This window comes from Corylus avellana, chromosome 10 (genome assembly GCF_965113065.1).
Source record: "Corylus avellana chromosome 10, dhCorAvel1.hap1.2, whole genome shotgun sequence".
In the NCBI taxonomy this organism is placed as follows: domain Eukaryota; kingdom Viridiplantae; phylum Streptophyta; class Magnoliopsida; order Fagales; family Betulaceae; genus Corylus; species Corylus avellana.
The window spans coordinates 3944296-3971331 of record NC_142499.1 but is presented as its reverse complement, the minus strand read 5'-3'; the positions used below and the strand labels follow the sequence as shown (position 1 = coordinate 3971331).

Here is a 27036-nt window from a genome sequence, read left to right as displayed (position 1 = left end):
TTCCCTTTTCTTGTTATCTTTATTGATACAAGCTAGGCCTTTGCAATACCTATGATTGAGGTGCTAACAATATGATAGCGCAGAGATGCAGTGGCAATGTGGCATGTAAATCTTCAAGTGCTTATTTTTTCAAGTATGGAATTTGACTTCGTACTTGACAAAAAAAAAATAATAATAAATAAATAAATAAAGAGGTGGCTGCCACTTCTAACTTGTTCTGTTGTTTTCTCACACAAGTCACACCTAGCTTGTCCTTGAAGAAGTTAACTTAATTAATTCTTAATCAAATTAAAATATTTTTAATCTATTAAATTAAAAATATTTTAAAAGTCATAAAGCCTAATGAGAGGAGAAAGCGAACTAGGGTCCGTTGGGTGTATAACTAGTCCAGCGGCCCACTAAAAATCAACGCGTGAAACCACGTCTTATACATCAGTTGGGTCGAAGCTCCACGACCCTTATTTGTGGAATTCTTCTTCTTTTTTTTTTTTCTTTTTTTTTTAATAATTGTTAGCTCGTCCGCCAGAGATTGCATGCTCCAAGACCCTTACGTTGCATTACTCCGCCTTTACTGGGCCAGAGGCCATGGATTTGTGGCCCATTAGAAAAATCAACGCACTATAAATAGAACACCCTCTTCTACTTAACAACCCTAGAGAAATTCGACCGTTGGGTTTCACGCTCCCTTGTTCATACTGAGGGATTTCAGAAAGACCATTACAGTTACAACTCTCTGGCCTGCTTTCCGATGGAAGATGCCAAGACGGCGACGAATTTCGGAGAGCGGACTCCGGCCGTGAAAGTGGGAAGGAAGCGGTCCTTGCGCGAGGATCTCGCTACGCTCTCTCTGAATCTGACCGCCACGAAGGTGTCGGAGCAGCCGAGTTCCTCGTCTCCGTCTCCGTCTCCGCCTCCGACTCCCTTCATCCGCAAGAAGCGCCGCTGTCACAGATCAAGCGCTCCCACCACCGGAGAGTCTTTTTCTAGTCTTTTGACCTGCGAATTGGGTGGTCCGATCCAGTTAGGGTTCGGTTTTGACGCAAATTGTCTCGCCCAACCAGCATAGAGTCATCTTCTGTCATTATCACCTGGTTCAAAACTGTTCAGAGTCAAATTGTAATTTTCTTTTCTCTCAACATCCGTATTTCCTATTCCGATGAGCTCGCCGGAGCTGCAATAAGGCTTGGAGGTTCTTGTACTAAAATGCCCCTCGATGGCTTCATAATGTCTAAAGTAGTAAAGTGCCACTTGCTCGGCTCGGGACGTTTTTTTATTTTATTTTTTCCTTTTTTCTTTTTTTTCATGTGTCTATTGTGACCTGTATATATGATCACCATGTGAACATTTATGAATTTAAAAGAGTTTTTCTTAATTATCTCCTGCGTCTTTAGCACGACATAGCTTGACCTTCTTTTATTGGGACCAGATAATGGGCAAGCATGATGCCACCTACAAATTACATATATATTCTATTCCTATACATATTCTCCAAGGCAAAATAACAATCCAAAAGCATGTTATTAAACTAAACTCCGCAAAAATGTTACTTATTAAAAATGTGACGTGCAATATACCAAATTTCAATCGATCTAAACATTTATTACGCTCACTAACGAAGAAGAAGAAAAAAACTCCGCTCTTGCATAACTCAAAACGAAAACCAAGCAAGGCATTTTGCACAACTTGATCTTCGGAAGAATAGAAAATAATAAAATTTTCTTTCAAATTGAATCTGATCATTCAAAGTCTATTAAACTGACATATGTCTTTAATACATGTAAGAATCATGTATCATTGCTTATTCTAAAAGTAATTTGATTAAAAAAATAATGAATTTAATCATTTAATCAATATTGTAATGAAGAAAAACTCCAAAAGAGTCAAGGAAAAAAAAAATAACATCCAGCTACTCCGTCTAAATGCAATGTCGATGCCACAGTGACTCAGAAGATTGGGCAGTGGTGGGTGAGCCTAAGTAAATTGATTATAGAGAGGGCATCAACAGCGAGAAAAGCCCACAATGCCAACTCCTTCAGGAAACCTTTTCTTTATGGGCATAAGGCGCCATCACCGGCCATGGGGTAGCACCAGCAACTCCCCTATAAGGTAGGGGAGGTGGTGTTGCAAATCTTGCCAATTCCACCCATTCCAAAGCGCACGATGACGCCCATTTCTCCGGCGTTGGAGGTGGATTTTTGAACCGAATCTGCAACTGGCCGGAATTCATTGTGTGATGAAGAAGGCTTGTATTGGCATTAATTAGGGATATATATGGAGAAGAGGGGGGGGGGGGGGGGGGGGGAGAGAGAGAGAGTGCATGTTGATCATCCAAACATGTACATAAATGGTTTGGGATTAATTTGGTTGAGCTTGGTGGGGAGAGTAGTGGTGTTTTAATATTATATCGGTCTTGAAAGAGCTAGCATTTATTCCAAATCTCTCCTTGTACGTAAAGGTAGGAATAAAATTAAAGGTAAGAGGCAAAGATATGTACCAGTTCCAAGTAAATTTTTTAGGTTATCCAAAAAGTGAAGAGTAGGCAAAGAATGAAGATTGGGGAAATAGAAAAAGATTCAAAATGCTAATTAGGAGCAATTACGTTACTTCAAACTCAATCAGTTGTGAACCACGCCTTATGAAGTGGAGGTCACTAGTTCGAATCTCCATTCTCTTGTGTGAACTTGTCAAAAAAAAAAAAGGGCATGGAACCAATTAATTAATTGTGATAACTTGATGACAACTTTATTCTATGATCCAACCCTATAACTATAAGTCATATATGATGCGAGGGTTTAAGATTCCTTAAATTTTAAATAAATAGTATATTCTTAAATTATGTAATTTTGGTCATTTTTAAGCATCGAAACGCTTGAAAAATGTCACGTATAATGTAATATATATGTTCCAGTTGAGAATTAAGTATTTTTTTTATCAGGTTCTTGCTCTCAAAGCTTTAAGCTAAAAATTGTCTTTTGATCTTAAGAAGAAGAAGCGCCTCTACAAAAATGAAGATAAAGCTTTTTGGGAGGAAAATTCTTTTTGGTTACCTCGATAACATGTCACATTTTTAATGGGTAGCAATTTTTCAAATGTTTCAATGCCTAAAAACGAAATTTATAATTTGAAAGAAATTTTAGAGGATCTTGATCCTTTGGAGAGATCGTGCTATATAGAATGATGATTATGATAAACAGTTAGAGTTAGAGTGAGCTTAAAGATTCCTAACGGAGGATCCTAATAGAAGTAGAGGTGTTAATCCAGGTTCGCATGTCAGGTTTAGATTGTGTTAAGAGAATGATTTATATCATTTTTCCTTCACATTTGAGATATGAGAAAAACAACTTTTGTGTCTAGCTAACAACAGAACGAACCAATTTGAGTTTCGATTCATTTGCGTTTCATATATCCTAGCTATTAACTTGGGTGAATTATATATTGATTTGGTTGCCACCCTAGTTATTTTGGATAAATTGACTCCTGTCATCAGGTTTTTATTCTAAACATATTTCATTTAATGGAGTACATAAGTTGAAAATATGTGTATCGTATTCACTAAGGGAAAAAAAAAAGGGTCGTATCATATATGCATGGCAAGAGGGTATGACACAAAGAGAAGCTTGAATACTTCGTTTAATTTTCAAACTATAAATAAATAAATAAATAAAATTACTTAAAAAAGAAAGCTAATAAACATATAAAAAGACACATCTATAATCCTAGATTGTATTGTATTTATAATGATAAAAGAGAGAGTTGTGTTTACAAGAATATCTAATAGAAACCTATCACTATACAATTGTCTAATACAAGATGAATAAGAGGTAAGATAAAGTTTAGAGTTCTATTAGGAGTAGTCTTCTTCTTGGTTGATACTTTTAGAAGACCAGATAGAGTTGTATCATAAGTGGTCTTCTATTTCAGTTTGGTGTTGTTCAACATTATGCGATCTAATATGATCCACACAAATATTTCTTATATTTCCATACAATAATGTCAAGTACATATAATATCATATACAATTGTCTAATACAAGATGAATAAGAGGTAAAATAGAATTTAATTCGTGCCCATTCCACGGTGGATGATGATGATGGCCATCTCCTGTTATAACATGCTGGAGGAAAGAAAGGAAAGGAATGCATAAAAAAGAATGAAAGATAGGGAAAGCAGAAAGAATGGTGAAAAGGTTAAGAGACGAACTTTATTTTAATTAATTAGTTTAATTTATATATCTAAGTCTTCTTTGTTAATTAGATTTATTATTACTATTTAGTTTATGTTTTGTTTAGCTTTCAAGAGTCCAGGGTATTTTTAGCAATGCAATAGTGTACGTTGTCCTAAATTATATTAACATGTAAAAAATAAATTAATTAAAAAAAAAAAAAGATAAGGTTGTCCAGTCACTTTCAAAATAATTTTCACTTGCAAAGAAAATATAAAAATTGTTTGGCGTTTCGACGTACGTACGTGTACATATCTGTCATATATATATATATACAAGGAAAACAATGTACGTAACTGAGGTCGGTTGGTTTATAAATTAGTAATCATATTTTCACTGTAATCCTTAGGCTCAGATGTTCAAATAATTAAGGAATTAATGACGTAATTACTTTTTCCATGCAGAATATTTGATATACGGTATACCTGACCCAAAAGAACTGAAACACTATATCTCGATCGGATTCATCTTCTACTTCTGATGGGTTTTGCTCTCCTACTTCTAGACTTCTAGTGGAGTTAGTAACCTCCTCTCTTATATAATTGGCATGCATGCTCTTTCTATTCTTTCAAACAGCAAATAAGAAGACAATATTTCTTCTTGCCGTACGTGTTCGAGATAGAGAGAGATTTTGAGCAAACCCCTTTCAAATATCCCTACTTTGCGCAATGATAAAAGAGCAAAAGATAAAACTTCCGCCGGATCTCATTACCCACATATTTTCACTGCTGCCCATCAATTCTCTGCTGCGTTTTCAGTGTGTTTCGAAGTCATGCTTAGCTCTAATCACTGACCCATATCTCATCAACATGAGCCTCGACACTAGCAGAGAGCGTAGTCTCATTGTTGAGACATCTTCACGCCATCGGCCAAAAGATTACTACTTGGTAAACTTTTCTGATGAGAATCGGCTCGGCGAGTCTACGAAGATCTACCCGCCATTCCATTTTCAAAAAAACCTCAACCAAACCTCAATGATAGGCTGTTGCAACATGTTAGTTTGCATCTTCAAATCTGCATATTTGGATCCATATGGTTATTATGGATCCAAATATGATAATAAAATTGTGATTTGGAATCCATCAATCAAGAAAAACAAGAAATTGCCCAATGAGCCTCATCTAGACTATGATAAGCACAACCAACTCATAACAACATTAGGGTATAACCCAGTCGAACTCAATTTAGCATTCGGGTTTGACCCAGTCAACAATGATTACAAGGTTTTGAAGATTGTATTTGCGAGAGTTGTGAAAGCTGATAATTGGGGGCTTGAGCCTCCATGGACCGCTGAAATTATGGAGCCCTTAGAAATTATGGTATATAGTCTGAAAGCACATTCTTGGAAAAGAGTAGAAGATCAATGGCCTTACAAGGAGGAGTCATTTATTTGGTCGGGGCCGGCTTTCTCCAACGGTGCTTTCTATTGGTTGGTTAATAGTGCACTTGGATCAACCACCCTTCTCACATTCGATCTCACTACCGAGAAATTTGGATTGCAAACGTTTCCGTTCGAATCGTATTTTAATGTGACTTTGGAGGTTTTGGGAGGATTGCTATGTGTTTCTAAGAATACTCATGAGGGTGTTGAAGTTTGGATGATGGAATACGGGGTAACAAGCAATTGGAGTCGGCTTTATACGGTGCCTATGACTTTCCCCTACCACCGATCACTAGCTTTTTCAGAAGACGGTGAAAAGGTTCTAATGGAAGACAACTCTAGGGAACTCTTTTGGTTTCACATAGAAAAGAAGACATGGTACAAGATTATTGAGAATGCTAGGTGTCCTATTTTCAATATGAATTGGACAGCGCCTTATGTAGAAAGCATCCTTCTCATAGATGGTGATAGTGACAATTGAATTCGATGATGTATTAATGATCTTTCGATTATATATTTCCCCTTATGCATACAACAATCCTTGTAGTCCATAATGGATAAAGGAGGGATGATATGCAATTACGTACAATTTTATTTTTGTAGCAATTTTCCTTTTTGGCATAATGTAATTTAATTACATTCAATTTTAGTAAATTTATTTTTTGCAACAATTTTCTTTTGATATTATATATTGATATAAGATTACTTGTTTCTCCACGATTTATATTTATTCTTCATTTTCAATGTCTAAAATGTATTTGAGAAGTTTTTATAATACTGAAAACACTGTCTCCAAGAAATAGTTCAATCGACTGAAATCAAGGTTAATATCACGCCTAATGAATCAGAAGTCACTAAAATAAATAAATAAATAAATAACACCGAAAACACTCTCTAGCTCTTAAATAACGAGAAACAAAAAAAGGGAGCGAAGAAAGACTCTTCAAGAAACGAGACCGCCTAAAAGCCTAAAACCCTAGTTAGGGCCAATTTCAGTATTTCACATTCAGAAACGGGAAGAGAAGCAAACAGCTATGGCGTGCAACGCATCAAGCTGCCAGTCCAATTGCTACAGAGACGAAGAACAAGCACGAGAAGAAGCAGTAGATAGCTCAACCAATCCAGTTGCTGATGACAATAATCAGAATCAGAATGTGTGCGTCAAGTGCAAGTCCAACGAGCCCATGTCCGCCACCGGCGGCGACGATGGGCGCTTCTGCGCCGACTGCTTCCGGAGCAACCTCTACGGAAAGTTCAGGCTCTCCGTCACCTCCTACGCCATGATTTCTCCCACCGATAACGTCCTTGTCGCCTTCTCTGGTGGCACTTCCTCCAGGTCCCCCCCTCTCTCTCTAAAATTTAAACTAAAACAATTGCGTCTTTGAATAAAAGCAATAATGGTCGGTGATTTGTTTGGAAAGAAAATGTTATGATAAAATTCATAAACTTGATATTCGAACAAAATTACTTATTTGAGTTGAATTTTTCTTTGCTTTTGCTTTTTGATTTTTGGAATTTTAGCGTTTGATTTTGAAAAGAAAAATATGGGAAGCTATAAATGTATTTGTCCTAGGCCCTAAGCAATTATGGACAATTCTTCTCACAAAGAGACTTTTCAATGAGAATTCGTACCCGTTTGGATTTACTTAGACTATCTCGCAAGAAGTGAATTTACAATTTATAATTTAACTTACAAGATGCAGTCAAATAGTATGAACTTTCACCTGATTTAATCAAGTTGTGGATCAGTCTCTTTGGGTTTATAGCTAGACTATCTATTCTGGTACTGAGGCTCTCTTTTAGTTTCTTGCCCTCTCAATTATCTGTGATGGAAAAAAAAAATCTTCAAAAAGGTTTCATACTGGAAGTTTCTGTGTCATAAAACTCGTGATGATCTTACAGCATGTAAATTCATCTTCTAAAGCATATTTTTCTTTTGGGTTTCAGGGTGGCTCTACAGTTTGTGCATGAGATGCAAAATAAGTCCCAGAAGAATTTTGATGCAAGTAGAGATCGGTCTTTACCGGTGTTTGGTGTTGGAGTTGCATTTATTGATGAAAGCTCCATTGTCCCAGTTCCTTCTCATGAAATTGACAAAGCAATTCAAGAAATCAGATTGCTTGTGTCCAATCTAGCCCCACCAAGAAAGGAGTTGCATGTGGTTCCAATTGAAAATATCTGCTCTTCTAATTCCAGTGACGGGAGGGACAGATTGAAAAGTCTACTAGATGTTGTTAGTGATGCCACTGGAAAAGAGGATCTTTTGCTACATCTACGGATGTTGTCCTTGCAAAAGGTTCACTTCTAGATATCTCATCCACAAGCATATTAGAAAGGGAAGGAGAGTTGACTCATACAATATTTTTTGTCTATGGTGCAGATTGCATCTGAAAATGGATACAACAGGCTTGTACTAGGATCATGCACATCAAGGATTGCTTGCCATGTTATTTCAGCCACTGTAAAGGTTTGTTTTAGATACTCTTCTGCTTATTTGTCATTTCTCTTGAAAATTAAGATGGATGATTTACTTTCTATGATGGATATTTCTTATTTTGGTGAATGGGAACACTTTCATATGTTACTATATAGGTAATCAAACAATAGGGTAATTATGATTTCGACATGGGCTGTCTCTGATTCAAAGTAAACCATGATATTTTAAATTGCATGTCTTTGTAGTCATTATAATTGTAAACAAGATCAGGTACTTTATTAGTTGCTAACCACTCATCACCGGTGCCCCTCAGTTATTCTTTTCTACTTGAAGCGGGAAGGGTGTTTCATGTGGACAGCTAATCAAATAATGTTCTATAAACTGCAGAGAAAATTATCACTTCAGGGATTATTAACCACATAGCTGTAATTAAAGAATTCTTTTGAGCATTTATGAGATTGTATAATTATGAATATGCAGCATCCTGTAGGATCTCTTTAAGGGCTTCCTTTCCTAAATTTTCCACTGGTAAAATAGCTTGCAAACTAATTATAAGTCGTAATGCCATATGAGACCAATTAAAGACCTGGCTAACTTACTGGTACTTGAATAACACATTCTTTTCTCACCGTTGATATATGACTACTTGAGTTTAGTGTGGCTTATAAGATGCATTTTTCATTTTTCTATCAGACATGGATTCGAATTCAAATTGCAATTATTTCCACTTTCATCTTGTCTACAGTTGCAGTGGTGATTGATAACCTGCCAACTGTGTTTTTCAGTATTTTTCAACGTCAACTAAACTTTTAGGAAATAAATTCACTTTTCATTGACACATCTCAGAGGGCACATTTATGAGGATTCGTTGCAAGAATCACCTTTGAAATTAATTTTTATATAGAAGTGATGTAAATATAATGCCTTCTTTCCAAGGAAATGATGTAATGCATTGTTTTGAAACTCTTCAATTGGCTTTTCTTTTTGTCGACTTTTTTCAGGAAGACCGCATCATCATATTTTAATTTGCTTTGCTTTTGCATCAAATATCAATTGGATAGAAAAAAAAAAATCTGAATCTTTAGTAAGCACTAATTAAATTTTCAGTTCATTTAGAAGATACAGGTCAATGTCGGAAGGCAACTTGTGCTGTTATAAATTTTTAATTACGTTTTCTTCTAACAGGGTCAAGGATATTCCTTGCCTGCAGATATGCAATATGTTGATGCAAGGTGGGAGACCCCGGTAGTGCTTCCGCTTCGCGACTGTCTTGCACAAGAGCTCAACATTCTTTGCCAACTTGATGGGTTTGTATTTCATGCCTTTTTCTATTTTCTTTGTAATCTTCTGCCTTTACAGTTTGTTCTGTATATCATTATAATTGAAATCATCGATTTATATTAGCTCTGCATATTTATATGTATTTCAGTTCTATTGCTCTTATATTTGTATTTAATAGAATAATACAAGCGTGCGCGCACAAACACACATCAAATAGGAGTTTTGATAAATCTAGTCTTCTTTTTTTTGATATGAGTAAATTTTAGTCTTTTATTAATTGATGATTTTCACCTCATCTTGACAGGGCAGTCTAAAGATTGTGGAGTTGCTTAAAGGTTCTTGCGCTGGTATCAATGGCTTGGTATCATCATTTGTGACACTATTGCAGGTAGATACTAGGTCTTGGATATCTCTTATTCCTTTTATTGGTAGGCTGAATTATCTGTTAGTGTCTTTAACGGAAACTCACAGGAAGATTAACGCCTTGTTACTAGTTGAAGTGCATTGTTCCCGTGTCCTTTGCCACAGTGGAGAGGAGTCTATGGGTATAGAGAGGCTACCCCGCTATAACATTCGGTGTTGTCTTAGGACCAATAAAAAGATTGTATGCTTAAACATAACAGATGACGTCATTTGAAAAGTAGGTATTCAAAGTTTGGCTTTAGAGGTTATAAACTTATATGGATAACTTGCTTAAGTTAAGCACTATTTGCATGTATATAACTTTTTCACCTTTGAAAACGAACACCTTTTGAGCCTGTTAGAAATATAAATATGGCCAGCCACACTACCTCTTGTTTTTTTTTTTTTTTCAATTAGCAAAGTCTTTTATAAAACCTTTTGCTTTCAGGAAGAAAATCCTTCTCGAGAGTGCACGATTGTGAGAACAGCTGGAAAGCTTACTCCATTCCATTTCAACAGGATTCCCGAGAACAATGACTCTAACCTACTTTCGGCAACCCGAAGGCGTCAGAAGAGATATAATCTCAAGCCTAATGAATCGATATCCTCAGAGTCATTCTGTCCTATCTGTAATAGCCCACTCAACAAATCTGACTTACTAAGGTTGAGTAATCTGAGGAGTTGCCAAACAAGTTCTGAAAGTTTTGGTGCTGCCTGCTGTTCAAGTTGTCGCTTTCAGATACTTCCGAATGATCCATCATCAATGGAGAACTTCTATACGCTTTTACCCCAGCCATTGATTGCCAGAGCAAAGCATAGCAGCTATGGAAATCTCAGTTTGCTTAGGTGAGAATTTTCATTTACATTAGCACTAACTATTTTAGATCTTTTTGGGGATAACTTGTGTCGAAGTCGTTGGTACCTTCATAAGAACATTGAAACCTCACATTAGGCACTATGTTGTGACTAATGGATGGATAGATAGACAAATAGGTATAGATATGCTATGTGAAAAATAAAAGAATAATTTAGGATACTTAGATGAGTTGGAGCAGATTTAATACTGCGTTAAAGCAATTGAAAATGTCAAGAAGAAATATTGGAGCTTATTGTATCTTGATGTTTTTAACTGCAACACTTGAGAAGATGAGGAAAGAAAGTTCTAAAATTGGATCATTCATAATTATCAGATAACAATTTATGAAGATTGAATTTTTTAATGGAGGCAATCCAGTTATTGGTCTGCTACAGAATGGGCATTACTTGTCTGCACTTGTGTGCAGTGATCATATGCAAAGACATTTGCCAAATTTGGTGGTCTTCTGCCCTACAAATCTTTGTTACTTAGTTTGTATCCTACTCATTGCATTGTTATGGTAACTTGTAACAAGGCGCCTTGTACCAATTCAAGGAGCATAAAATTGGTGGCATGAGCGCCCAAAATTTATGAGCACAACATGACTTTAAATTTTGAAAAAAAAAAAAAACAAAACAAAACTGTAGAGGTCCATATGAAATCACTCTATGGGGTTTAAACGGTGAACAATGACATAGAGGCTAATGATCACGTCATATTCAATAACATTTTCACACTTGTACATGTCTTTGAATCAGCACCATATAAGTTCGCCAGATAAATTGAAAGCACATCTGGAAAAAAAGAAAAAAAAAGGTGTGGTTGCGGGTGGCCGAAGCACCCCCAATGACCTTTGGGGTTGGCTCGACCACCCTCTTTGGTTATGGTGGTGGTTTGGCCACCCCAAGCACCTCTCTTTTTTTCCTTTCCTTTTCATTTTTTATTTGTTTTCTGATGTGGCATTTTGAAAATGACATGGTGAAAATAATTGGTGCTGTAAAATGACATGTACATGTGTCAAAAGGTTATTGGGCATGACATGGCCATTAGCCTACCTGTTATTACTCACCTAGAAGATCTAACAGAGGAAGTGATTTGATAATGATGCACACCTTAAGGAGTGATTTGATATGTTTTAAACTAATGGAGTAATAATTTGATAAAAGGTCAAACTACACGGATTTCTACAGTATTTTCCCTTGGACCTTTTTCTATATGGAATATATCAGGCATCACCGTACCTCTTTAAAGTTTTAACCCATTTTTTTTGTGATAATTGTTCTTTTCAGAGAGCAGATACAAGATTGCTTGGTTTCAGACAGTGAAGATGAAAGCTGAATTGACTTGTTCACTCTTTGGATCCTCAATTTTTGAAACACATAATTCATTGTTTGGTGTTGAGGTGCTACGACATATTGCTCAGTTGGACCGTTCCAAAAGATGGCTTTAACTGCAGCAACACTCGAACAATGATCTGAAAGTAAGTGCTGGCATCAATTAGCTTTTCTATAGTCAAGGTGAATCCAAACTTAGGATTTAAATCATATGTTTATGAAGTTTGGAATTGGAAAGATATTAATGGTTGGTTGCAATGCTTACTAGTTTCCAACCTATATAATCCTTTGTGATTGAAAGAGAAATATTTTTGTGATATAATTTAAATAAAAAAATTTTGTCAATAAAAGATTGTTGTTTCTTGGCTTAAGCATGGCATTGATGCATTTCTTCTTCATAAAAAGCCCAGTGGGGATTCTGGTGAATATTTGGGGTAACATGGTGAGTCTGAGCAGTCCATACTGCTAATTTATTAGGTTTAGATACATATACATACCACAGTACCATTTCCTATTAATAGATGTCTTTCTTCATAGAAACTTATTTGGGAGGACCATGAACCTTCCTTGAAGATGGACGTATTTTTAGAGTAGTAACTCTTAAGATCTTCATCTCCGCCCCCATTTTCATTCTTGTCATCTTCATCACCTTCTTCTTCACTGTCTCCGTCCTCATTATCTCCATCATCACCATCTTCATCACAATCGTCTTCTGTACGCTCTCCATCTTCATCATCTCCATCATGATCTTCTTTATTGCATTCTTGATCTTCACCGCATTCACGATCACTGTCTTCGTCATTCTCTCCATCGTAAAGGCCCATTACGATTAACACCTGTTCCATGTCCAAACTTTCCTACTTTCTCTTCACCTTCATTTTCTAGCCTTCTGCTGCTTTGTGCGTCCACCACAAGCTGATTGCCAATTTTTTCTTTCCCCCTGCTTTTGAAACTACTTTTTTGGCATTAGCTTCTAGACATAGAAAGAAGATCGATCCAACAGCAATTAAAACTAAAGAGATCTTTTACCGAGAGATGTGTGCTAAAATGGTATGGAGCTGATTCATTGGAGATGATGAAAACAATTAATTAAAAAAAAAATGCTATAATCTCATGGTAAAAAAAAATTGATAACTATAGCATTTCTCATTTTTATATTTGTCAATTTAATAAATTATTAAATTGGAGGAATTCTTCCAACCTAATTTGGAGAAAACGTTATCCCTCTAAAAATGCAATTTCCTTGCTATCTGCTGGCCATGGGAAAATGAGCCAATAATGCTTATCATATAAAATCAAGAATTAACTTAAAAGATAAGGAAAAGTTTACATACCGCTTTAAATTACCACTCAATTGATAACGTTTCTTTTAAACTTTTAATTGTGACAATGTCTTCTCAAATTATCAAAAATTATCAATGTTCCCCCTAATGATGAAATTACTCTTAGTAAAATAAAAACAAAAAATACTAAAACGTCTAGAAAAAGCCTAATAATAATAATAATAATAATAAAATCCAAAGGGTGGCAAATTTAAATTTAAAAAAAAAAAAAAAAAAAAAATCCTTTGTATAAGAAAAAAAAATTCGATTTTTTTGTTATAAAAAATGATTTTTTTTTTTTTGGTTTTATAACTTTTTAAAATAAAAAATTTCTGTTTTAAAAGAATTAACAATTTTCGTTTTCTAAAAAAAAAAAAATTAAAAATGTTTCTTTTAATTAAAAAATTCTGTTTAAAAATAATTTTTTTTTTTTTAAAAAAAAAAAATCGTTCTTTTCAAATTATTTTTTATTTTATTTTATTTTTTGAATTTATAGATCTATTTTTGTCTTATTAAGAAATACGTAAGGGCATTTTTATCTTTTTGCTAGCCTTAAGGGTGAGATATTGACAATGTTTTGATAGTTTGAGAGGACATTATCACAATTAAAAATTTTGGAGAGATATTGTCAATTGAGTGGTAATTTGAGAGGAAGTATCTGGACTTTAACTAAAAGATTTTAAATGCTAATGTAGTAATGTGGAAGGCACACTAGAATAATATAATGTCATTGATTAATCCAATAATCTTAAATACTGAAGTGGGAGGAACACTAGATATATGGTGGGCATATCAGATTTGCATAATAACAATTTGGATTAGTGCATAAGGTGGTAAATAATTCAATACTATTAGCAGAATGCTAGGTGCTCAACTAGTGTTCTCTTACTATACTTATAGTCCTATTCCTATGTGGATATTATTTAAAAAACAAAAAACAAAAAAGAAAGTTGTTCTTATTTCTCACTTGATTTTTAGAAAGTAATATCCACATAAGACCAGAAGAACACTAAGAGATTACCTAGTATTTTCCATACTATTAACCGTTAATATTGATCTAGGACCAATCCTTTACCGATATGAGCATATTTTATGGAGCGGCCACCGATCAAAGACTTTTTTGGTGTGATATGTCACCTACATTTAGTCTATTTTATTAACCAACTTAAAATTCACAAAGTTTTAGAGTGTCATATAGAAATCACATATTTATTTCACAATGTTAACATGGTAGTTCTAATCAAACCTTTTGATTGGTTCTTATTAAAAATAAACACCCAAGAGTTGATTAAAACCGACAGGCCAACACTGTAGAATAATTATAGGATAAAAATATAGTTTCTAACATTACTCGTTGTAAATTAGGTAATACCTGCCTCATACCATAAAAACCATTTGAGGGTTCATTTATACAGGGAAAAGGTTTTAGCCACCCCATAACAATTATAAATAACAGTTGTTATACTTTTTTAACAAAGTTTTCTTTCATATTTAGTTTGACGAATTCAAAAGAAAACTTTGTCTTTTTTTTTGGGGGGAAAATTATAGTTTTCCCCCCCAAAGTTGTCAGCGATTTGTAATTCCGCCTTTAAAGTTTTAATTTTTGCAATCCACCTCCCTAAAGTTTCAATTTTTTTCAATTCAGGCATTGTCAGTCAAAGCCGCTTTGACTGACAGAATAGTGATCCCGTGCAACGCACGTGATCACTTTATGCAGTTTAGTGCCCAAAATACCCCCATCAACATTCCCACCCTCACTTTATGCGGTTTAGTGCTCAAAATACCCCCCTGCCCCTCTGTATCGACTTAAACCACCTCTTCGTGGGAGCCCCTATTGCTGATGGTCTATGTGCTGGGTGGTTTCAGGTGCTCGTCAGTCTCGAGATTGGAGAAGATTCAGATGGCTGGTGGTAGGTCCCATCGTGCGGTTTTTGGTGTGGCCCTGAAGTAGGATGAGCTTGGTGGAAATGTAAGATTTGCTGCTGAGCCTCGGATTTCCATTTGATGTTGTTGTGATCAGAGTTGACACCATAACTGAATCTCTTCGCCCTAAATACTCAACAAAAATTTCAGAATCCTCTTCCCAACACCTAAAAATATTTAGAGATTTATTAGTAAGCTTAAACCAGATTTTCATAAACCAAATTTGATTATTTGTTTCGATCGGAATCGGATAAAATCTAGCTTGAAAGGTTTCAGATCGATATTGAACAAAAAAGAATCATGGCAGGATGTGATTAAATTCTGGTATCAAAATCTCAAAATTTTAGAGAAAATGATCGAACGGAGAGAGAGGGGGGAACAGGGATGGGGCATTTTGGGAAAAAAAAGTCCAAGAGTGATCACGTGCGTCGCACGTGATCACTGTTCCGTCAGTCAAAGCGGCTTTGACTGACGGAATGCCTGAATTGAAAAAAATTGAAACTTTAGGGGGGTGGATTACAAAAATTGAAACTTTGGAGGCGGAATTGTAAATCGATAACAACTTTGGAGGGGTAAACTGTAATTTCCCTTTTTTTTTTATATATATATATCCCTTGAATTCCACCAATTTTTAAATTATTCATTTCATATATATATATATATATATATATATATATATATATATATAAAATAAAATAAAATAAAGTCCCAATGTAACATATGCATTGACGTACCCATGAATAATTAGTAGAAGCCCACTCTATCACTCCTACTACATGGCAATAATCGTAGAGTCACAAGTCTTCCATGTGACATGCATAAAGAACCATTTCCAGAGAACCTTCAACCTTCCATTGAAAGAAACACATTCCCAAAATCAAGTAGACTCCTCATTTCCTAAACGAATAACGCTACACTTATTTCAACTTCTTTATACAATTTTTCTACACTCATAGGTGACTTTTAAAACACTTATTTCAACTTCTTTATACAATTTTTCTACACTCATAGGTGACTTTTAAAACAACCATTGAATATGAGATGAATCTTTATTGAATTTTGATCCAATAGTTTTAAATTGGTTTTAAAACTAAGTAATAATATCAAAAATATTCGAGGAAAGAAAATTTCTGATGAGATCAATGGCTCTCGCTAATAAAGCATGATCATGGCAATATCTTTTCTTATCACAGGCTTGTACAATATGAATCTACCAAAGCTTCTCGAGCTAAGAATGAAATTAATGTTAGACCACATAGATTTTTTTTTTGATGAGTACGTTAGACCACATAGATGAATGCACGGAACTTGTATTATGGCCATTTGAATAGGTTTCAGTGATGCTTCCCAGTGGAAAGGATTCCAAGCTTGGTTTAGATTGGTTGTTAACCTTTATCCAACCGGGAACATAACCAACACTGTCTTACCACCTGCACTTCCTTTTCTTAATCAACTCTTACACCAAAAACATAATCAATCGTCTGTTTGGTAGATGAGATTTTAGAATGGATGGAGAAGAAGGAAACTATGAGGGAGGGGGGATTGAAATTTTATCCTATTTGGTATAAGAGAATTGAGGGACAATGAGTAGGAGAATGAGATGGGCATAAGTGGAGAGATACCACATTCTCCGATATCCCTTTTGCATTGGTTTTTAGGAAGGAAATGCTGGCAAATTGATCCTATATATTCTTTCTTTCCTTCCAAAACAAATTGAAATAGCATTTCATGTGATTTGTATATCCTTTGAAAAAAGAAAAAGAAAAAAGCATTACATATGAGTTATAGCTGATAAGAGAATCACCCATACATCAAGGGATTTGAGAAAAGAATTCTTCCAGCTGACCTTCGTTTGCCAGCACACCAAGTTTCTGGGTGAAGACCGCATTGATCGAGTCGCTTCCTGCATTTGTCATGACATCTGCAGCACAGATCTCATTGTACTCATTCAAGTTGTGCACAGCTCCATCTGCACGAGCAGATACAGGAAAAGCGAAAAAGAAAGCCTCGTCATAAAGCCTAGCCATGGAATCTCATATTTAGAACCTGATCAATCTCATAGGGAATTCAATATTACCTCAAAAGCTATATAAATAAGTATGACATACCACCAAAAACAATATGCAAAGACAGTTACTGAGAGGAAATAATATTCACAAAGTGGTATCAGGGAAAATAGCTGATTCTTTTTATCTTGATTAATTACAAAGTTTCTCCATATCATCAAATAGATTAAAGGATAGAGCTCCTCCATGCCAGAGCCCATTCATCTTCAGGTCCCACCTCTAAATTAGGCAGGAGTCTGTTCAAAAACTCCTACTACAAAATGTCTCTCTGATGTCAACCCTAAGCACCAACACTCACAACTCTCTCTCTCTCACACACACACGCACATCAGGTTTCAGGTTTTGACATCTCCCTTTATATTTTTGGAATAGGCAAGTATAGATATAAGCATATAATTATGTACATCTAGTTTACTTAAAAAATTCTCAGTCCCTTCAGTTTAGCTTAAAAGTGTAAAGAAACGTTGCTTTCTCTATTCTAAGAGCTCTTCCAAGGATTTACCTTCAGCAATTATAGGTCCATATGCAGGAGGTTCAGCAGTCCAGTTCCCAGCAGAATCTTTCATATGTCTTCTATCAGATGCAAAGCATCGAAGAAATATTGGAGCATGCACAATCCGGAAAAACCTGATAGCAAAAGCAACAGTTTCTTGCAATCAAATCTTATAATTTCACGCTAGGTTTTAATATTACACTTCATTGATCAACATAAGAATTTAGCTTCCTTGCTCCAAGAATGCAGAAGCAACAGTTTCTTGTGATGAAATCTTACAATTTCACACTAGGTTTTAATATTACACTTCATTGGTCAACATAAGAATATAGTTTCATTGCTCCAAGAATGCAGTCCAGAAATTTTGGGCAATATAGAGATTCAAAACCAATATCAGTCTTTTTAACGATAAAGCGTTGACATACTTGTAAAGAAAGTGCAAAATCATGAACAAGAAATTAAAATAAAAAGGTAATGCAGCAAACTACACATCACCTCCGATACTCAGAAAAGAGCTCAAATGATGGCCGGATAGTTTCTGACACATAGGACGTTAAAGGAGAAGGAAATGGAAGACTTGAATCTAAATCCCACACTAAGTGAGGAGTGTCACCTTCTCTTCTTTTCTGTAAATTATTTGTGGAAACATATCAAATAGTAGTACCATTGATAAAAGCCAGTAAAGGGAATTTAGCTCTCACCTGAATGCAAATCACATGATAATCCCAGAGAACAACCCCATCTGCCCTTTTGCTAGCCTTTTGATGCCACAATGGAATCTACAAAATTTTATTAAAAGTTTATAATAAAGATCAACAAAATGTACCATTCTCAGGAAAACTTCACACAACAAGATTCTTTACCTAAGTAAAATCCACACTGACAGTGATAAAAATAACTATCGACATCTTGAAAGATGGCTACAAAGAGTAATCTAGATCTCACAAAACTAGCATTTTAGTTGCAAGAAAGAAGCTAAGTAATAAGAAAAAGTAAACATCGATACAAAATATGAAACGACCATCAATGCTTTTGTCCAATGAAGTCCATAAATTAATCTAACAAAGTTTGAAGACATTAGCAATTCATGAACATTCCCAAAACTGCAGATTGACCTTGCAGGTATTCCAAGAGTGAAGCGTGCAGCTGGTGGAAGGGAATAACAATTAATAAGCGGTTCCTCACCAATAGCTCCAGACTAGCATTTGGCCTAAGCCTAACATCAAACTATGGATACCCTTCACAATATTTCTTGGACAAGGAATACTTGATGACACCAAGAAACTAGCAAGAAGGAATAACAAGCAGGTGAACTCAATAAAAAATTGCTTCATTAATTGTCCCAAAAGATTATGTTTATAAGAAAGCATGAATAAAACATTGTTAAATCATTTAATTAATATTCTAACACTCTTCATCACGTGTGGATTCCATGTTAAATCCGCAATTCTCTCTTGAGATTATAGCAAATGGGTTAATTTAACTATTTAATTAATATTACAACCAACATTAATCCCAAGAACCTACCATTATTCATTAAGGCTTTCTGTCAAGTCACATTAAGTAATTATGTACAATATTCGAAGGAGGGAGAAAGCGCACATTCAAAACACCATACATGCCTGTTTCTTCTCGTTGGAAATGAAAACAACAAAAAGATCAGACCCCCTCGCATCTGCTATTCCATTGGTGCATAATTTCTTGCAAAGAAAGTACACATTCTCCTCGCTACAAAAATAAAAAATAAAAAATAAAAAAATCATAAAAAAGAAGAACTCTGATTACTACTCTAATCACAGAAGACGTTCAAGAAATTTCACAAACACTTTGGAGCCAAGTAATTACCAGTAAAAAGGAGTGTGATGGAACTCAGAAATGTCCAAACTGCTTCTTTCGGGCGTTGAGGTCGTCATCGCTCTTTTAGCCCCAAATTTCTGTCCCTAAACAAACACTTGCACGTTGCAGTCTTCTTCCTCCTCTTCACGCAATCAAAGTCTTGTTTATTTGATCAAACTCAGCTCTACGCAATGGCCGCCACGATGTTTTTGTTACGAAAAAGAAAGCCCAAACAGCATACGACGCCGTTTTTTGGTTCTCAAAATGCCGTCCGTTTTAAATTTTAATACCCAATAAGCCCAAAAAGACATCAATTTACGAAGTTCCCGAACGTCTCCACGCCGCGCACCATTTCCACTACGTTTTATGTGCTTAAAAAAAAAAACGACATCGTTTTGAAGTAGTTCTAGAAATTCGTACTAAAAGAAAACCACCATACCGAGTACCGGCTAACCCCACTCTGCGTTCCCCCATTCATGGACAATGAATCCAGAAAACCCCACCGACCACCTCTCCGCGACCGCAGAACCAGAGCCAGCACGGCGGCCCATCTGCGCGAACTGCTCGCGGCCCAGCCCAGTCTGCCTCTGCCAGAGCCTCCCGGCCCAGCCCATCCCAACCAGGACCCAGATCGTGATCGTCCACCACCCCCACGAAGCCCATCACAAGCTCTCCACAGTCCCAGTCCTCACCAAATGCCTCCTCAACTCCACCACCATCGTCACCCGCCGCCTCCGCAACGGCCCCAACGGCCCCTCCCCTCTCCTCGACCAATCCCTTCCCGCCATCTACCTCTTCCCCCCCACCCCTTCCTCACCCGCCGTCACCCTATCCCAACTCCTCTCCTCCCTAGATCCCCAACACACCCCTCAGGTCCTGATCGTCTTCGACGGGACCTGGAAGCACGCCAAGGAGATGGTGAGCGCGAGCGAGGGGTTCCTGTCGAGGTTCGCGACTAGGGTTTGCTTGGACTACGACGAGAGCGCGAGTGGTGGGAGCATATACGATTCGGAGTTGATTCTGAGAAAGGAGCCGTGCGGTGGGTGCGTGAGTACCATGGAGGCGGTGGCCAGAGCCCTGAGGGTTCTCGAGCCCAATGGGTCGGAGATTGAGAGCAAACTGATCGAGGTTTTGCGGGAGATGGTGAAATTGCAGGCTCGGTACTTGAAGCCCATGAAGCCCCGGCCCAAGTTGTTGAAGAAGGGCAAGGAGAAAAAGGAGTTGACGGATCAGAGTGAGACTTCGGACCTAACTACGTCGTATTAATTTGCTGTATTGTATTGGTTTGAATTTCTAATGCATTGGTATTGATTTTTTGATAAATTATGGTAGGACTATAATTGTCATTGTCAACATGCTATTAAGACATTTTACAATTGAAAATATTTGACGTGGAAATAAATGGCGGCTAAAAAAGTAAAGGACTATAATTGTGACCAAAATAATATTAAAAAAATATTTTTTTGCATTCTTGCAGCATATTTTGCTGATGTGACATGCTCAATTTACCTTTGAATTATAGTGTTTCTCATAATATTAATAACAGCTACTTACTTTTAGTTTTGGGCTTGGTTACCATAATTTGAAACGATAAATGTTAGACCTATAACAATGAGTAATGCTATATTTTACATTTTCATTCGTTCTCTTAGAATAAATCGGGGGATCATTGTCCTTCCGCATAAAGTAAACGTGAGATATAAGTATATAATATTACTTTTTACTCTATAATTATCTTACAATTTATTGACACATATTAGCATGTAATTGGATGATGTTAGTTGTTTTTAGTGGCTAGCGTGATTCTAATGACATGGTAACACATATAAGCAAGTAAGTTGTAAATAATTGTAAAAAAGTTGTATTTATAACAGTACTTTTTGAAACAAAGATATTGGAGGAACAATCTCTATTGGGTCCCATTAGTGAGGGGCTTAAACCAGTGCCCACATGGCCACATTTATGTTTTGAGGACCCATAATTTTTATTTTAGTGACAGTGAGTTGTAAGCATATTTTCCCCTATTTGTAGATTTGATAACTTCCCACATGAGAGAGGGCGTGGGGCATTGTTATGATACCACAAACCACATGATCGGTTCATTTAGTGCTCTTAAAGCTGCCTACCAGACCAAAGTTGCCTTAAAAAATTAAATAAAATAAAAAAATACAATAAAAAATAAAAATAAATAAAAATAAAAAATAAAAAGAGTTCTTGTCTCGGTCATGTCTGTCTGTCATTTTCTTATTTGTGGAAACCTATAGAATATAATTCAATCATAGCTTAATCAATCTGCAACTTTAGAAAGAAAAAAGAAAAAGAAAAAAACTTGATAAAGTGTTGAAGTTTTCTTTTAAATTGGGTAGGAAGAATTTTCTCTAATCCAATCTAAGCACTGACATACATTTAGATGGAAAACAAGAACACAGAGGAAAATTGTAAATTGTTTGCAAGATTTGTTTTATAACGTTTGAGGTTGTAAAATTACCACTTATCTTAAATACTTAAATTGATAAAAAAAATAATAATAATAATAACCTTTAAATAATATTATCAAGTTATTTGAATAGTGATATACTTTATAGTCACTATAAAAACATTATAAATAAGGGTTAATAACTTTTTTGGTACCTGATTTTTAAGGTTTTTTAATTTTTCCCTCTAGATTTTAAAACATAACAAAACTAGTACCTCAGATTTTAGAAAAGACTGAATTACTACCTCCAATTTGAAAAATTTTATGGAAGTGGCTGGCCACCCCAAGGACCAAAAAGGGGGTGGCCGAAACTACCCCCATGTCCCTTGGGGGTGGCCGAGCCACCCCCAAACCGGCCTTGAGCCACCCCTAAGGTCAAACTGGGGGTGGCCTCAAACTAGAGGTGGTGATTTGGTCTTTTTCAAAATCTGAGGTATAAGTTTTGTCATATTTTAAAACCTAGGGAAAAAAATTAAAAAACCTCAAAACCCATGTACCAAAAAAGTTATTAACCCTATAAATAATCAACTACTATAAATATAGATAGGCATTATGAAATCATTGTAATTTGAGGAACATGTTGGGTTGGCAAACGTTTATACTTTCATGAGCCATGGCCATTTGGAAGCGATAGAGAAGCAAGTCATTTATTTGTTGGTAAAATAGAGAAGAAAGAGTACTTTCCTATATATGTCTACATTTGCTATTTGAGCATTTCATTTTAAAAGTCAAAATTGCCGCGTTGTCAAATGGATTAAAAACTAAACCTTCTCTTTATTCTTCTCTCTTTTAGCAGCCGAAGCCCGACACCTATTTTTCCCTATGATCATTGTGGTTCTATTGTTACCGCCACACCCTACTACCAGTTTACCACTAATTATGATGGCATGACAAATTTTTAACCGTTCATTTAAAAATGAACTATATTAAAGTTTTTATACCCCTATACTACAATATCTCAAACCAATCAAATTTGCGTTAGAATGTTCCTTACAAAAGGAATATAAGGACATGCACATCTCTCCCATTTATCATAGTTAGGGTCGGAACAACGTCCGAGCTTAAGTAGGTATTGTTCTCATACAATTTTTTTTTTTTTTAAAAAAAAAATGTATACATATTCTTTTAAAATTAACTTTTTACCTCCCTTTTTTTTATTATTATTTTTGTAATCATTTTAGTTATGTACCCCCAAAATCTAAAAGCGCGATTTGAAAAATCGTGATTTCAAAATGCAGTTAATAAAAATAAAAATTTTAAAAATGCAATTAAACTTTTAGTAAAAAATCATGGCTTAGTCGTTTAAAATCATGTGTTATTAAAGACGCACACATTTACCTACAATTTGAAAACAGAAAATTTTTTGGGGTTTCAAAAACACACTTTTAAACTATAAAATCTCAAGAACAAAGTCCTAGCATTATGCAGCGGCAGGTAAACCCTAGATGTTTGTAGCATTAGGGTGCAAACGATGAGTAAGTTACAAACGTGACTTTTAAAATTATCATTAAATTATTTAATAATGATTTTAATATTACATTAAGAAATATAAAAATAAAATTACAAAAGTGTAAAAATAAGAACATGTCTCGCATATATAGCTAACGATTGCCCAAGTAGATAAATAAGATTCCAATACTTTGGATGGGCCTGGCCCAGTGGCCCCTGCCAATTCCATCCACAAGCGCTTCCTTTAATACTGCTAGTGGCACTGTAGTTCATGCACTGTGACAGTATTCCTAGTTGGATAAGACACTAATTAAATATTTGGATTTCTTTTTCTTCTAAAATCATTTTTTTTTAAAGGCCAAGGACATTAATTATGGCTATTTTACTTGGATGTTACTATAATAGCACTTACCTAGAAGCCGCACTTGATGGGTTTAGATGGTAGAAACCACAAACCCTCCCTTAAATCTAACTGAACTATAACCTAACTTAGTCCTACCAAGACATCAATAGAAATTCAAAACGACTAATACTAATCAAGCATATGTAGAGATTCTCCATTGCGAAAATTTGAACCTACACCCTGGTATATGTCATAACTACTTAAAAAATTTCTTGGACCATTAAACCACCAAAACCATATTTTTTATTTGTTATTTATCAAATTACATATATTTCAAAGTCACATGCATACTTTTATTGAGACTCACTTTTTTTTAGTAAGATAACAACTTACCAATTTTTAGGTAAAAATAGTTGAATGCAGCTACATTTTTAACCAAATTCATTGTCATTGGCCCTTTCTGGCGTTCCTCAACATCCCCCTGGCAAGTTTTGCTAGCACGTGTCCCTCACGCGCTTCCACGCCGCCGCCTCCACTTCTGATTTTTTATTTATTATTTTATTTATTTTTTTCGCTTTTTGTCTTGTATTTTCATTATGTTATGTTGTATTATGTTCTGTTGTTGTGTAGCTTTCTGTCAAACCCGAACCGGTTGAGCTTTAGACTCTGTGTTTGTTAGGGTCTTTTTTTTTCCCCGCCTGTTGGGTCTCTTTTCAGGTCATTAAGATGCTAGTGGTCTGTCTGGATTGTGTTTTGTTTCAAAACCTGAACCAGTTGGGCCTCAGACTCGGTGTCCATGAAGGAAACCCTCTTTCCACTGTTTGGTTTCTGCTAAATTTTCACAATTTCTTTGGAAACTTACCAATATTTAAACTTTTAGGGGTTTTATTACTCCAGATAGTTTTATCTATCCTAGAGTACTGCAGCTTTAATTAGTTGTATTCACTATTGCCTTTTCTTTTTATGGTATCGTATCAGTTCACTGAGGTGTTTAGAGTCTGTCTGGATTGGATTTTTCATATTAGCTTGTATTTGTTTCTTTGTTTGTAATTTTTTTAAAAATAATAATAACTTTTAGCCGGCGGAATGTAAATGGTAAGAAAATTGAAAAAATAGAGAGATGGTGAAATGTTCACTTTAAGTAAGTCCAAATCATTTCCACATGTTGTTGGCAGTTTGTCTGTCATTCCCGACCAATGTTAACCTCACCCTTCACCAAAAGCTGGGAAGTCCGCAAACCGAAATATAAGAGGCTCAGCTCAGATGCAACGTCTTACCTAACATCCCTAGTCGGATCTCATGTATTGATATCTTCCAGTTGGTCAATCGGGCCACACCGACGGCTGAAAATTAATTAGATTAAACAAAAAAAAATAATAAAAAAGGTTGATTGCAGTACTAGATAATATTTTAATTTTATTTCATCATGTGATGGTCGTTAAGAGTTTTATATATATATATATAGGTTTCATTCCAGCCACGTGGCCTTATTCGAGCTAAGAGTAAGAGTATTAAAAATTGAAAAAGAAAAATAAAAAAGGGTGTTTTCTTTTTCTTTCTTTTTTTCCAAACTTGAGTTTGAGGATTTTTTTTAACCCATTATATTAAACTCACACACTTTAAGGATATATGTTAATTTAATGAATTAATTTTTTTCAAAAAAAAATCTTTTAATCCAACTTATATATATATAAAAGATGTCATTTCTTTGCTGCTTTATATTTTATAATTCCCACAATTCATGGACAACCAATTAATTTTACTTTCTATGTTCATGTACTTATCTAGAGAACTTTTTATTTTTTTTTATTTTTTTATTTTTTAATTTTTAACATGTATATATATGTACAAGCGGAGGAAAAGGTGATGGGAATTTGAATTATTGACTTCCACTTTATGATGCGTGATCTCCGACTAATTGAACTACTTTTTAGAGACTTTCTAGATAACATTTGATACACTAGAATAATGAATATTTAGGAATATGAATGAGTATTATTATGAATATAAGAAGCTATTATGAGATGACCATTCATATTTATTCATTTGGTAACAATGCGGGAATAACTAAAATTTCTAACAAAAATGGAATCGAATTTCAACAAATTTTAATAAAACACCATTGCTCTAAAAATAATTTTCTCAAAAATAAAAATAAAATAAAAATTGTCCCCCAACAGAACCTCTTATACTTAGAGTCTTACTCTAAGGGACTTCAAGGTGGTGTGGCCACTCCAAATACTCATCAAAGGTGGTCACAACTACCTTCAATGACATTGAGGGTGGTGGGAGTAGTTAACCACCCAAGAGAATTTTATTTTATTTTTTTTTTGCGCCAAGATAAATTATTTTTTTGGGAAAATGATTTTTAAAATTGTAATAATTATTCCAAGTCTTTTCTAGATGAATAACTTTTACTTATTTTAGGAGAATATCGTAGTATTGTTATATATCACCCTCTCATCACCTCAATGCCTATATGGCGTGATTCTCTCAACCAAAAAATTAATTTTCATACACCAAATACTATATGTGACCACATCACATAAACATTGGAAGGATGAAGGGTTAGAGCACTTACAGTAGACTCCTTTTTATATGTGGTTTCCTTCCCTAAGTTTAGGAAAAATGTAAAAAAAAAAATCACAAAGAGCCACTCACAACAGACTCCTTATATCTTCCTTAGACATTAGGATTGCTACAGTACAACCCAATGTATAGGGTTGCACAGTAGCAATCTTTGTGCTTATTAAAATAGGAAGAAAAAAAACTCATTCTCTCTCCTGAATCATTAAAAAAGTAGAGAAATAAAGAATTAAAAAAATAAAGAAAAATAAAGAAATGATATTTAATTAATATCGGGAATGATAAATGGAAGCTATTGTGAAGTATATGTAGATAAGAAAATATTGGGGCTATCCCACATTGGGTTTGGAAGGGCTGATGGTCAGTTTATAAATGTGAGGAAAAACCTTACCTCTTGAGCTACCTTTTAGGGTTGAGAGAGGCCCAAGATCACCCAACACTAGTATCAGAGCCCAGATTTACCAACAGTCCACGGGAGAAACGAGTTGTCGCCCTTCCGAGTCAAGGCCCGATCTTCGAGGGGAAGATTGTTGGGGTTATTCCACATCGGTTGTGAAAAGGATTAGTGGTCACTTTATAAGTATAAGAGAAAGTTTCACATCTTGAGCTAATTTTTGGAGTTGAGAGAA

General features: G+C 35.3%; 4 protein-coding genes across 12 annotated transcripts; 3 read left to right on the top strand and 1 right to left on the bottom strand.

Annotated features, from left to right (window-relative positions):
- Positions 1-4890: 4890 nt before the first annotated feature.
- On the top strand, positions 4891-6084 carry LOC132191764 (F-box protein CPR1-like). The gene has a single exon (XM_059606853.2). The coding sequence runs from the start codon at positions 4891-4893 to the stop codon at positions 6082-6084; it is 1194 nt and encodes a 397-aa protein (XP_059462836.2).
- A 443-nt stretch (positions 6085-6527) lies between these two features.
- LOC132162633 (Adenine nucleotide alpha hydrolases-like superfamily protein) lies at positions 6528-12172 on the top strand. Of its 2 annotated transcripts, XM_059572912.2 has the most exons (7): positions 6528-6939; positions 7551-7899; positions 7984-8070; positions 9226-9347; positions 9631-9709; positions 10172-10569; positions 11869-12172. In XM_059572912.2, the coding sequence occupies exons 1-7, from the start codon at positions 6638-6640 to the stop codon at positions 11915-11917; spliced, it is 1386 nt and encodes a 461-aa protein (XP_059428895.2). In that variant the 5' UTR covers positions 6528-6637; the 3' UTR covers positions 11918-12172. The 2 variants fall into 2 exon arrangements, with proteins under 2 accessions (XP_059428895.2, XP_059428896.2); XM_059572913.2 differs by lacking the exons at positions 9226-9347; positions 9631-9709.
- A 160-nt stretch (positions 12173-12332) lies between these two features.
- LOC132161720 (amino-terminal glutamine amidohydrolase) lies at positions 12333-19936 on the bottom strand. 8 transcript variants are annotated; one of them, XM_059571898.2, is made up of 7 exons: positions 19563-19936; positions 19340-19445; positions 18419-18496; positions 18213-18343; positions 17727-17851; positions 17005-17127; positions 12333-12856 (listed from the first exon to the last, which is right to left on the bottom strand). In XM_059571898.2, the coding sequence occupies exons 1-7, from the start codon at positions 19628-19630 to the stop codon at positions 12795-12797; spliced, it is 693 nt and encodes a 230-aa protein (XP_059427881.2). In that variant the 5' UTR covers positions 19631-19936; the 3' UTR covers positions 12333-12794. The 8 variants fall into 8 exon arrangements, with proteins under 8 accessions (XP_059427881.2, XP_059427882.2, XP_059427883.2 ...); XM_059571899.2 differs by having other exon boundaries at positions 12333-12853; XM_059571900.2 differs by lacking the exon at positions 12333-12856 and adding an exon at positions 14407-15325.
- A 25-nt stretch (positions 19937-19961) lies between these two features.
- Positions 19962-20884, top strand: LOC132161719 (DTW domain-containing protein). The gene has a single exon (XM_059571896.2). The coding sequence runs from the start codon at positions 20037-20039 to the stop codon at positions 20817-20819; it is 783 nt and encodes a 260-aa protein (XP_059427879.2). The 5' UTR covers positions 19962-20036; the 3' UTR covers positions 20820-20884.
- The last annotated feature ends 6152 nt before the right edge of the window (positions 20885-27036 follow it).